The sequence below is a fragment of the Myotis myotis genome, unplaced genomic scaffold (genome assembly GCF_014108235.1).
Source record: "Myotis myotis isolate mMyoMyo1 unplaced genomic scaffold, mMyoMyo1.p scaffold_m19_p_9, whole genome shotgun sequence".
Taxonomy (NCBI): Eukaryota; Metazoa; Chordata; class Mammalia; order Chiroptera; family Vespertilionidae; genus Myotis; species Myotis myotis.
This window is the reverse complement of record NW_023416401.1, coordinates 63,829,194-63,839,870: the sequence shown is the minus strand read 5'-3', so window position 1 is coordinate 63,839,870 and position 10,677 is coordinate 63,829,194. Positions and strand designations below refer to the sequence as shown.

General features: G+C 58.8%; 1 protein-coding gene across 6 annotated transcripts; it reads left to right on the top strand.

Annotated features, from left to right (window-relative positions):
- Window positions 1-381: 381 nt before the first annotated feature.
- Window positions 382-10,296, top strand: LZTS3 (leucine zipper tumor suppressor family member 3). 6 transcript variants are annotated; one of them, XM_036321198.1, is made up of 7 exons: window positions 383-537; window positions 3,916-3,975; window positions 4,401-4,459; window positions 5,073-5,297; window positions 5,817-6,288; window positions 6,610-7,482; window positions 7,820-10,296. In XM_036321198.1, the coding sequence occupies exons 5-7, from the start codon at window positions 5,842-5,844 to the stop codon at window positions 8,516-8,518; spliced, it is 2,019 nt and encodes a 672-aa protein (XP_036177091.1). In that variant the 5' UTR covers window positions 383-537; window positions 3,916-3,975; window positions 4,401-4,459; window positions 5,073-5,297; window positions 5,817-5,841; the 3' UTR covers window positions 8,519-10,296. The 6 variants fall into 6 exon arrangements, with proteins under 6 accessions (XP_036177094.1, XP_036177091.1, XP_036177090.1 ...); XM_036321197.1 differs by having other exon boundaries at window positions 4,347-4,459; XM_036321201.1 differs by lacking the exon at window positions 4,401-4,459 and having other exon boundaries at window positions 382-537; window positions 6,610-7,419.
- The last annotated feature ends 381 nt before the right edge of the window (window positions 10,297-10,677 follow it).

The following is a 10,677-nucleotide window of genomic DNA, read 5'->3' as shown; positions in this document are numbered from 1 at the left end:
TGCAGACTTTCAGGGTTTCAGGTGTCCCCTGGGAGGCCGCGTCCGAAGGGCTTGAGCGGGAGAGGAATGGGACTCGGGGCTCGGCATCGGGAGCCCCTTCCCCAAATCAGTGGGCTCCCTCCCTGTCGCCAAAAATGTGGGGTTCAGAGAGGGGCGTGGCCCCACTGGATTTGTTGGGGAGACTGGGGACTGAGCCCAAGGGTCTTGGGAAGGAACAGGCGACGAGCAGAGTAGCTCCCGGCAGACTCGAGTGGGTGAACGCGGCTCCCAAACGTGGGCAGGGACTCGGCATCCAAAGGGTTAAAACACGGTGTCCCGCCCCGGCCCGGGGATTGGCGGCCCCGGGGGGCGTGGCCAGAGGGCGGGCCCGCGTTTGCCGCAGCTGCAGGTGGGCGGGGCCCGGGCGGGGAGCGGGAGGGGCGCGGAGCGGAGCTGGCCCCGCGCCGCGCGCCCCGCCGGGCGGGCTCAGGGCTGCGCCAGCGAGCCGGGCCGGTGGCTTCTGTTCCGGAGACCCCGCGCCGGACCCTGGAGCAACGAGTAAGTGAAGCAGGCCCACCGCGGCGTCCCTCGCAGCGTCAGCCTCTCCCCGTGCCCTCTGCACCGCGAGACTCCTCCGGCGGGACCCGGAGCCGGGGAGGGGGCGCGTCCCGCTGCTGGGGTCCGGGGGGGGAGGGGAGTGAAGATGAGGCCGATGATGTCACGGATGCTTCGTCGGGCCTGGGGAGCAGTGGAGGCCGGAGGGGGTGCGGCCCGGATTATGTCACCTCTCCCTCTGCGCCCCGCCCCCCGGGGCCACACGCGTTGGTGGGGAGCGCGGGGAAGGAGGCCAGGATTTCCCCCACCGCAGAGACCTCCTGGGCACCTTCTCGGGACGGCCTGTGGCCGGGGTCTCTGTGGCGCTGCGGGGCTGTGGGCTGTAGGTGAATGGCGAACACCCCCACCCCTCCGCACAGAGACTCGTGTGTGTGCGCGTGTGTGTGATGGGGGGGGATCGCTGTCAACCCCCACAGTCCTGAAACCACGGGCTTCATCAGACCCAGGACCTATGGGATGGACCACCTTCACCCGTTGTCGCCAAGGGAAGATGGATCTCCCCTCACACATCCCAACCAAGAAGTTCTGGAGACCTCTGCACCCCCAAAAGATTTACAGTGCCCCCGATCTCTTTTCTCCCTTAGTCCTTCCCAGAAGACCTTCCTGATTTTCCTGTCTGGATTCATTGCCTCTTTGCATTGCTCATCTCTAGCAATCCCACACATAGTCTCTCTGCATTTCCTCAGTGCCAGAGCCCAGGGACCCCCAGGACTTTGCAATCTGTGCCCCGTGGGCACCCACAGGCCAGCACTGGGGAAACCTCAGAATGAAATCTCCATTAAGTAGCCTGAGCCAAGAGCTCTAAGACCCCTTCCTGCCATGGCAGTCAGGATGCTGTCCTGGGAGGCAGCATTTGGATTGGGCCTTGAAGGATGCAGGATGGGTTCAGAGATCTGGGAAGAGACTGTGTGGAGTGGAAAGGGGCTCAGATCAGGGGAAATAGGATGTGCAGTGGGAGAGGCCTAGGGGGCCCTGCTGCAAGCTCTGCTCTGGTTCTGGGGGCTGAGAGGAATGCCAGGCATTTCACCCACAGTACATATACTTCTTAAGATTCCTGTAAGGTAGGTGTGAGAATCTGAGGTGAAATACGCTGCACACAGTTCCACCCCTAATTTGTATTTGGAGCTGATGCCTCCAGAACTCTGTCTAGTCTACTGCGCTTGGTGCTGCTCATGGAAGAATTTGGGCAGAGCAGGGACGAGATCAGCTTTGCCCTTTCGAAAGATTTCTCTGGCAGCTGTGCAGGAGAGGGAGTGCAGAGGAAGAAAGGCCAGTGAGGAGCCCCTAGCAAGGGTGCTGGCAGGAGGGGCTGCTGAGATCTTTAGGAGGTGAATGGGCCGAGCTTGGGACCTCTGAGACCCCAAGAGAAGGTGGACTATTCCTAGTTTTGGGAGGGACACTGGTAGGGAGGGGCAGTGATAGCTGTGGGTTGGAGGGACCTGCCCATGTAACCCACATGTAGAACCCACTTGGGCTCCTTGTGACTGCTAATACTGTAATTTCCCAGGCACTGAAGGTTGACGGGACAGAGATAGAGGTAGAGTCAAGCAACAGGCTATCATCCAGGGTGTTGAGCTGATGCCATAAGGCAGCCATTGCAGACCATACTCAGCTATTGGGGCCAGTTCAGGACTCTGACCCATAGCAAAGCTCAACTCAGTTTCTGCCTATCAGGGAAGCATATGCCCCTCCTTATCTTGCCAGCTCCCTGCTGGGGTTCTGAGGAAACAGGCTTGGAATAGGCAAGAGACCGAATGCTTGCATGGGGTTACCCATGACAAATTAGAATTATGCCAAGAAACTCTTTGGGGAATGAGGCTTGAGGAGAATTGCTTTGGGTTGGCAGTAAAGGATTCCCAGGTAAAGCACCAGTATAAGAGGCTTAGGAATTCTAGCTGGTTTGGCTCAGTGGATAGAGCCTCAGCCTATGGACTGAAGGGTCCTGAGTTCAATTCTGGTCAAGGGCATATGCCTGGGTTTCGGGCTCGACCCCAGTAGGGGGCATGCAGGAGGCAGCCAATCAATGATTCTCTCTCATCATTGATGTTTCTATCTCTCTCTCCCTCTCCCCTCCTCTCTGAAATCAATAAATATATATATATATTTTAAAAAAGGCTTAGGAGACAGTCCTGGGACCCCATTTCCACCCAAGACCCTGGGTATCTGAGTCTGGCTGGGGATCACACACTCTAGGGAAATGGTGGGGCAGAGTGGCATATGACCAGCCCCAACCTATGGTCAGAATCTTGTTTCCTGGGTCTCAGAAAGGTAGTAGTACTGCATGCTTGTATTGCACCTTACAGTTTACAAAGCACCTTCCCAAACATTACTATCCCCTGTCACTCTCATGAACAACATGATTACTTCTGAGGTTTGCTCATGCTCACACCCAGGCCTCTGGTGCAGCCCCCTTGCCTATATCTCCAGTCTCACTTCCTTCAGCATATCAACACACTCACGTTTCTACCATGTTTAATTTTAAAATTAGAAAAAAGCCCTTGGACTCCAAATCACTTAAATGACTGCCTTCTTTGGCCTTCTTTTAGGAGGGAACCTCCTATCTCTCCCTCCAGAACCCTCTACTTCTGGCTTTGCCTGGCACTACCTTTCTGAAACCATTCTCTCATAGACATCAATGAAATCCAGGGCGCGCTCTCCAATCCCAATTATACTTGGCCCGTTTTTAACACCAGAATTGCACCCACATTCTTGTTCCGCAGGGCTTGCCTTCTGGCCTTCCTCCTGCTCCTACACTGTCTCCCAGGCTTCTGAGGCGCTGTTATCCTAGCTCATTGCTGGGCCCCACCCACACTATCCTTGAATGCTGATGATGCTCAGTCTCTCTTCTTCTCCTCCCTGCCTCCCTCCCTCCTTCCTTCTCCAGTATGTGAGAGATATCTTTCTCTGGTCTTCTCCAAAGTTTACAGTTTACAGCCCTTTCCCCCCAAACAGTCTCCCCCTGCCATGTTAAATGTGTCATGCACACCCTGTTGTCCCGACCCAGATCCTTCCTTGCCCCCACGCCCTGAACTCCATCTGTATGAAGTTTTGTCAGTTTTTCCTCCCAAATCCTGCCTAGGCCTTCCCACTGGTTCCAAGCTTCAGGCCACTCAGCCTCCATCCTCAGCTGCTTAGCTGCTCCCTATACTGTACCAGGGATGGTGAAATAAGGGGGTTATGATTAGGGTAGGAGGGGGATTTCTGATCTGAGGGGTAGCCAGGTTGGTGTATACTGGGAGTGGAGGCCGAACAGGGAGCAGGGTGAGGCATGAGAGGCAGGCACCTAGGGCACCAAAGTAAGGAGGTCCTCACTCTCTCTAGGTCTGAACTTGCTGATCCTGCACTTCTGTTGTGCCCTACGGGACAGATTGGCCAAGAGAGGTAGGTGATAAAGTGCTTTTCTCCACACCTTAGAGCAGGCGCTGAGAGAGTGGAATTTCACAAAGGCAGTGTGGACTGGCTTGGTGGTGAACTTTCCAACCACGTAGGGCTGTAATTCCAGGTGTGGTGGTCAGGTGACTCTGAAGGGCAATAGTTTTGTCAGGCTCCGCTGGACACAACATTAGAAGTGGGCACCTGGATAGAAGACAGTCTGAGGAATGCTCAAGGGGCTGTGGGGTGCCACTTGGACCCCTTCACCTTGGCAGAGGCGTGCTCTTGGCCTGGTTTCTGATGGGAGTAAGGGGGTAAGAGCCTGAAGGACATTCCTGCCATCTCTGGCACGCGGATTTGAGTGTTTACACTGCTGGTAGGCGCTGCTGCAGCCCCTGCCAGGCTGGATTACAGTATTGGGATCTCTGGGGCAGGCGTTCCCAGGTGCCGGCTTGAGACAAAGGAACCAGGAAGCAGGGTCTCCCGATTGCAGGTAACCCGAAGCCCTGCTGGCCCTGTTCCTGGGGGCCCGCCTTGGGGGGTGGGGGTGTACACCCACTGAGGGGCGCGGAGGACTTCACGGTGCACTGAGCAGGGTCAAGGTCCACAGGGAGTGGGAAAGGGGAGTAATCCAGGAAGTCTTCCCGGAGGCAGCGAATTCTTAGGGAGGTTCCGCCGCGCGGGATCTTCCCAGGCTCCGCTGGGTGCGCAGGCCCCGCCCATTCCCGCCCACCTGTGGGAAAGGCAGGCCCCGAGGGAGGCTCGGCGGGCGCCTGCTGCTAGCTGCGTCGCGTTCTCCGCCCGGCCTCTGCCGGCTTGGGGTCCTCTTCCAAGATACTGGATGCGGGGAGGGGACCCTCCGTGCCAGGGCCCCGTGGCGCCCACCTGGGAAGACCTCTGGGAGGGCTCGTTGGCCACGCGCTGCAGCCGCGGCTCCTGGCTGGCCGCGGGGGCCGGGGCGTGCCCGAGGTGGCCCCGAGGCGCGCTGCAAAGCAGCTGCTGCCCCCGCCCCGCAGCACCCCAGTCCGCTCCTGCGCCTGTCGCCTGGGGGCGCCTGGCACGTGGCAGCTCCGCGAGGTAGGTCCTTCGTTCCTCCCATTTCACAGAGAAGGAAACTGCAGTCCAGGATGGCGCTGCCGGTCTGTCTAAAGTCACTCCGCTGGTTCCGGCCGAGCTCCGACTTCCAGAGTGAGGCGCATGACCCCTGCATACCAGGCCTCCACGGGTCCCAGGCTTGAGGGCCTGTCGGTCCCCACCCCCTTGGAAAGGCCAGGAGAAGAGCCTGTGCTGGTCGTGAGCCTCCACCTGTGCCCTTGACTGCAACACCCTAGGTTAGGACCCCGCCCACAGTTTTTGGGTAGGGGTGGGCTTCTCCCCCTCCTTTAACTTCTGAGGTTCCCTCTTGGATTCAGGCACTGCTGTCCCCTGCCAACCCCATCTCCCTGCCCGTGAGGGTGGGATGTAGGGGTCCGGACCCAGGGTAAAGAACCCTAAGTTGTGGAGGTTGCAGTAAAGAATTGAGTGGGCCACTGAGTCTGGGAAGCTGGTGGAGGAGGAGTGGGTGAGGAGTAGAATACAGAGCTGAGCAGATCCGGGAGGGAATGGTGGGTATAGTGTTCTGGGCTCGGGCAACATGCAGCTCCCGTTACCAAGGTTATCACTCTTTACCTGGCCCCATTCCCTCTCCTTGGGTGTGTGGGAATTCCTGTGTCTGTTTTAGGGAAGGGGACACCGAGAGGTAGGGTTCAGGTGGTGCTGGGGCTGACTCGGCGGGTGTGGTGTGGTGTGGTGTGGTGTGGTGGGCATGGGAGTGGGTCTGACCAATCCTGCTTTCTCACCTATGCCCACAGTGCCCCCCACCACCCCAGCTCAATCATGGCGAAGCTGGAGACACTGCCTGTGCGAGCTGACTCAGGGCGGGATCCCCTCCTGGCCTTTGCCCCACGGCCCTCTGAGCTCGGACCCCCAGATCCTCGTCTGGCCATGGGCAGCGTGGGCAGTGGAGTTGCCCATGCCCAGGAGTTCGCCATGAAGAGCGTGGGCACCCGCACAGGGGGTGGGGGCAGCCAGGGCCCTCGAGCTGGTGGCAGTGGGGCCAGCAGGGAGAGGCCAGGCCGCTACCCATCCGAGGACAAGGCTCTCGCCAACTCCCTCTACCTCAACGGTGAGCTGCGGGGCAGTGACCACACGGATGTCTGTGGCAATATGGTGGGCGGCAGTGGTGGCAGCAGCAGTAGCGGCGGCAGTGACAAGGCCCCACCACAGTATCGTGAGCCCAGCCACCCACCTAAGCTCCTGGCCACCTCTGGCAAGCTAGACCAGGTCAGTCCCCAGGGCCTTTTTCTGGGGATGGGAGGTAGCTCAGTGGAAGGTGAAGTGGACTTTCTTAGAATTTGGGTTGTGGTAGGTGCCAGGATGGAGACTGGACTTGAAGGGTGGGCCTTGGGGGCCAAATCCAGCTGGTGGGTACAGGATAAAGACTTGGCTTGGGTGGGCCATAAGGTAGACACCAGCCCTGAGTGACTCCTGGGATGGAGATCAGTGAGGGTGGGAAGTGGGGAAGTCTTGTCCAAAGGGAAGAGGCTGGGGTTAAGGCTAAGGCCCCATCCTGATGTCCACTCTCCCTTCTCTGCTTCTACGCAGTGCTCAGAGCCGCTAGTTCGGCCTTCAGCCTTCAAGCCTGTTGTACCCAAGAACTTCCACTCCATGCAGAACTTGTGTCCTCCACAGACCAGCGGGACCCCTGAGGGACGACAGGGCCCTGGGGGCCTCAAGGGTGGACTGGACAAGTCTCGGACCATGACCCCAGCGGGCGGGGGTGGGGGCAGCCTCTCAGACTCAGGCCGGAACTCACTCACAAGCCTGCCCACCTACAGCTCTAACTACAGCCAGCACGTGGCGCCCCTCAGTGCCTCCACCAGCCACATTAACCGCATTGGCACTGCCGGCTATGGTAGTGGCAGTGGCAGTGGCACTGGCAGTAGTGGCGGTGGGTCGGGCTACCAGGACCTGGCCACCTCTGACAGTGGGCGGGCCTCTAGCAAGAGTGGGTCCTCCTCCTCCATGGGGCGGTCTGGCCACCTGGGATCGGGAGAGGGCGGAGGTGGAGGCCTGCCGTTCTCGGCCTGCTCACCACCCTCGCCCAGTGCTCTGATCCAGGATCTAGAGGAGCGGCTGTGGGAGAAAGAGCAGGAGGTGGCCGCTCTGCGCAGGAGCCTGGAGCAGAGTGAGGTGGCGGTGGCCCAGGTTCTGGAGGAGCGGCAGAAAGCGTGGGAGCGCGAGCTGGCCGAGCTGCGGCAGGGCTGCAGCGGGAAGCTGCAGCAGGTGGCCCGCCGTGCCCAGCGTGCTCAGCAGGGCCTACAGCTGCAAGTGTTGCGGCTGCAGCAGGACAAGAAGCAGCTGCAGGAGGAGGCAGCCCGCCTGATGCGACAGCGGGAAGAGCTCGAGGACAAGGTGGCCGCCTGCCAGAAGGAGCAGGCCGACTTCCTGCCCCGGATGGAGGAAACTAAGTGGGAGGTGCGGGTTGGGGGCTTGGGCCTTCTCCCTGTCTCCTCCCCCTCCGTCCCTGCAGAGGAACCCAGAGCAGTAGGCCACCATGAGCACAAGGGGAATGGAAGTTGGGGGTGGGGCACAAGACTGATTAGCAGTGTCTTTGAGGACCATAGAGAGCTGTCCCTGGGCTGGGTGGGATTGGCCATGTATGTCCTGAGTCTGAGGAGGGGGCCCTGTGTGTCACTGCTGCCCAGCTTGATGCCCTGGAGAAGCTTGGTACCTCTGGGGCTGGATATGGAAGGTGGGGTGAGGTGAGCAGAGCGCTGCCTTCACCTGGCTTCTCCCACCCGACCCTGCCCAGGTGTGCCAGAAAGCCGGGGAGATCTCCCTCCTGAAGCAGCAGCTGAAGGACTCGCAGGCGGATGTGTCCCAGAAGCTGAGTGAGATTGTGGGGCTGCGCTCCCAGCTGCGGGAGGGCCGGGCCTCGCTGCGGGAGAAGGAGGAGCAGCTGCTCAGCCTGAGGGACTCCTTCGGCAGCAAGCAGGCCAGCCTGGAGCTGTCCGAGGGTGAGCTGCCCACCGCCTGCCTCAAGCCGGCACTGACCCCGGTGGACCCCGCCGAGCCGCAGGATGCTCTGGCCACGTGCGAGAGCGACGAGGCCAAGATGCGCCGGCAGGCAGGGGTGGCCGCCGCCGCCTCCTTAGTCTCCTTGGACGGGGAGGTGGATGCCGGTGGGGAGAGCGGGACCAGGGCCCTGCGGCGGGAGGTGGGGCGGCTGCAGGCCGAGCTAGCGGCTGAGCGGCGAGCTCGGGAGCGCCAGGGGGCGAGCTTCGCAGAGGAGCGCCGCGTGTGGCTGGAGGAGAAGGAGAAGGTCATCGAGTACCAGAAGCAGCTGCAGCTGAGCTATGTGGAGATGTACCAGCGCAACCAGCAGCTCGAGCGGCGGCTGCGTGAACGTGGGGCCGCAGGGGGTGCCAGCACACCCACCCCCCAACATGGCGAGGAGAAGAAAGCCTGGACCCCTTCCCGCCTTGAGCGCATTGAGTCCACAGAAATCTGATCCCTGATCTCGGCATGGGACTTTTGACAAATACCCTGTCAAAGGCCAGAGTCCCCAATGTCCCCTCCCGCCATCTCTCCTCCCCAGGTTTCCCATATCCCCAGACCAAAGAGGTTCTCAAAGCAGCTGTGGCCAGGTCCCTTCCCTTCCTGCACTGAGTGCCCTTCTAGCTCTACTGCTGCCCCTCTGGGCAACCCACTGGGCCCTCCTCCAAGGACGGAACAGGGAGAGGGCAGAGCAAGCAGGGACTAGGGGCCCAGGCTCCCTTTGTTGGCACTCCCTTGTTGGAGATGGAGGTGGCAGGCCTGTAGTGCCATGAGGTGCCCCAGCCCCTCATTGGGTCTGGGCTGCTACTGTTGGCTACTCTGTGTCCAGTAATGTTCTCTGTGCTCACCTCCTAGGCCATGTAACCTGAGGGGGTCTGCTGAAACTGATAGACCTTGGGCTCCTGGCCTCTCTCCTTCTTGCACTATTCTCCCTTCCTGGGCAGATTGGCAGGACAAGTGGGAGCAGATGGCCTGCCTGTGGTTGAGAGGGCTACCTGCCCAGCCCCTCCCCACCAAGGTCTCTAGGGTTCAGGCCTCAGAGCCTGGCTTGGTCTGAGTGTGTGTCCATAGTGTGTATTGAGGGAGGGAAGGGCTGGGGCTGGAGGCTCAGTGTCCAGGAAAGATTTGCCCTCCTGTTCCTGGAAAGGTCGCCTGGAGGCTTCTAAGCTCTCCCTCCCCACACCCCACCCTGACCACGATCCAAGGGCAATAGCCTCATCTGCTTGGCCTGCCCACACACAGGGCCACTGTCTGGTTCTAACTACAGCTATTAAGTGCTACCTGCCTCTCAGGCACTCCCCTCACCCGTACTGAGGTCATGAGTGTCTGTGATGTCTTCCCCACTCCATTCCTCCAGCCTCCTTCTGCTTTCAGCTCAGAACATCATTGTCACCTCTTCCCTCAAAACTCACCTTTTCTTCCAGTAGAAATTTCTGCTTGATATCTGGTGCATTCACTGCCCACTTCCAAGCTCCACTGGGCCCAAACCTGAGCCTGGGGCCCTTGTTTTGGGGGGTGGTTGTGATTGCCCTTGAAAGACAAGGCTGACCTTTGAGTCTCCAGAGCCCTGAGGTAGCCCAGGAAAGGCCTGACATGGCCATCAGTGGGGTTGGGGCATCTAATGTGACTTCCTCCTGTATGGGCCCTCTCAGAGTCCATCTCCCCAAGGTAGGAAGGGAAAGGCAAATTTCTAATTCACCAGCAATAAAAATTGGAGGAGGCTTGGCCCTTAGCCCTTGTATTTCTCTTTTCACTCTCTTCCTCCCACCCCCAAGACTAGGTTTGGGGACTGGGTGGAGAGAGCTGGCAACTACTGTGAGCAAGTCCTCTAACCCCTGACCAGCCTCCTCCCATGACTGGTGACTGTTTAACAAGCTGTGCAGCTCCCATGAAAACAGGAGTGCCTCTCTGGCCTCTATGTCTTTGCACAGCCCTTTCCTGTGGCCCTCACCAGATCTCTGAACTGAGTTGGGGGGGCCATGCTGGCAATCACTGCCGATTCCACTCACCCCTCGGTGGACCTGTCCCAGAATCTGGGCCTGGGCCAGAGGGGCAGGGAGAAGAGAAGGCATTAGTAGAAGAAAAAAAAAAATATTAACAGACTCAGCTTTGGGACTTCCAACCACAAAAGAAATTATATATAAATATATATAAATATATATCTCTACCATATGTGATGGAAAGACTTTTGTTTTCTTTTCCCAAAGAAATAAAATGGAGAAAGCCTCTTGAGTGGCATTCTTTGACTTGTGTCTTTGCAGGTGAGGGGGTGTGGAGGGCAAAGCTGGAGTAAACATTTCCCAGAGGAGGCATGAGACACGGTGTTCACTGGGCCATGCATGCCAAGAGGTTGGCTTAAAGTCCAAGCTCCTCCATATTGCCCAGGAGGAGTCGTAGTCCCACATTTGTGGCCAGTGGGGCATTCTCTTCAGAGTTTCAAGCTGGTTCCAACTCAAAATCTGGACACCAGGCTGCTGGCCAAAAAGACAGATGATGCAGGATAGCTAGATGCAGCCTGTAGTGGCCTGAACCACCTTATAGCAATGGGCTGATGTTTGAGGGTAGAATACATATTAATGAGTCTAAGAACCAGTTTGTAATTAGTGGTGAGGG

What these genes read in the sequence shown, in the direction of transcription:
- LZTS3 (XM_036321196.1), top strand. Translation starts at nt 5,842, where the DNA reads ATGGCGAAGCTGGAGACACTGCCTGTGCGAGCTGACTCAGGGCGGGAT. An exon ending in CCTCTGGCAAGCTAGACCAG is followed by an intron (nt 6,289 to 6,609) that starts GTCAGTCCCCAG and finishes GCTTCTACGCAG; the next exon opens with TGCTCAGAGCCGCTAGTTCG. An exon ending in TGGAGGAAACTAAGTGGGAG is followed by an intron (nt 7,483 to 7,819) that starts GTGCGGGTTGGG and finishes GACCCTGCCCAG; the next exon opens with GTGTGCCAGAAAGCCGGGGA.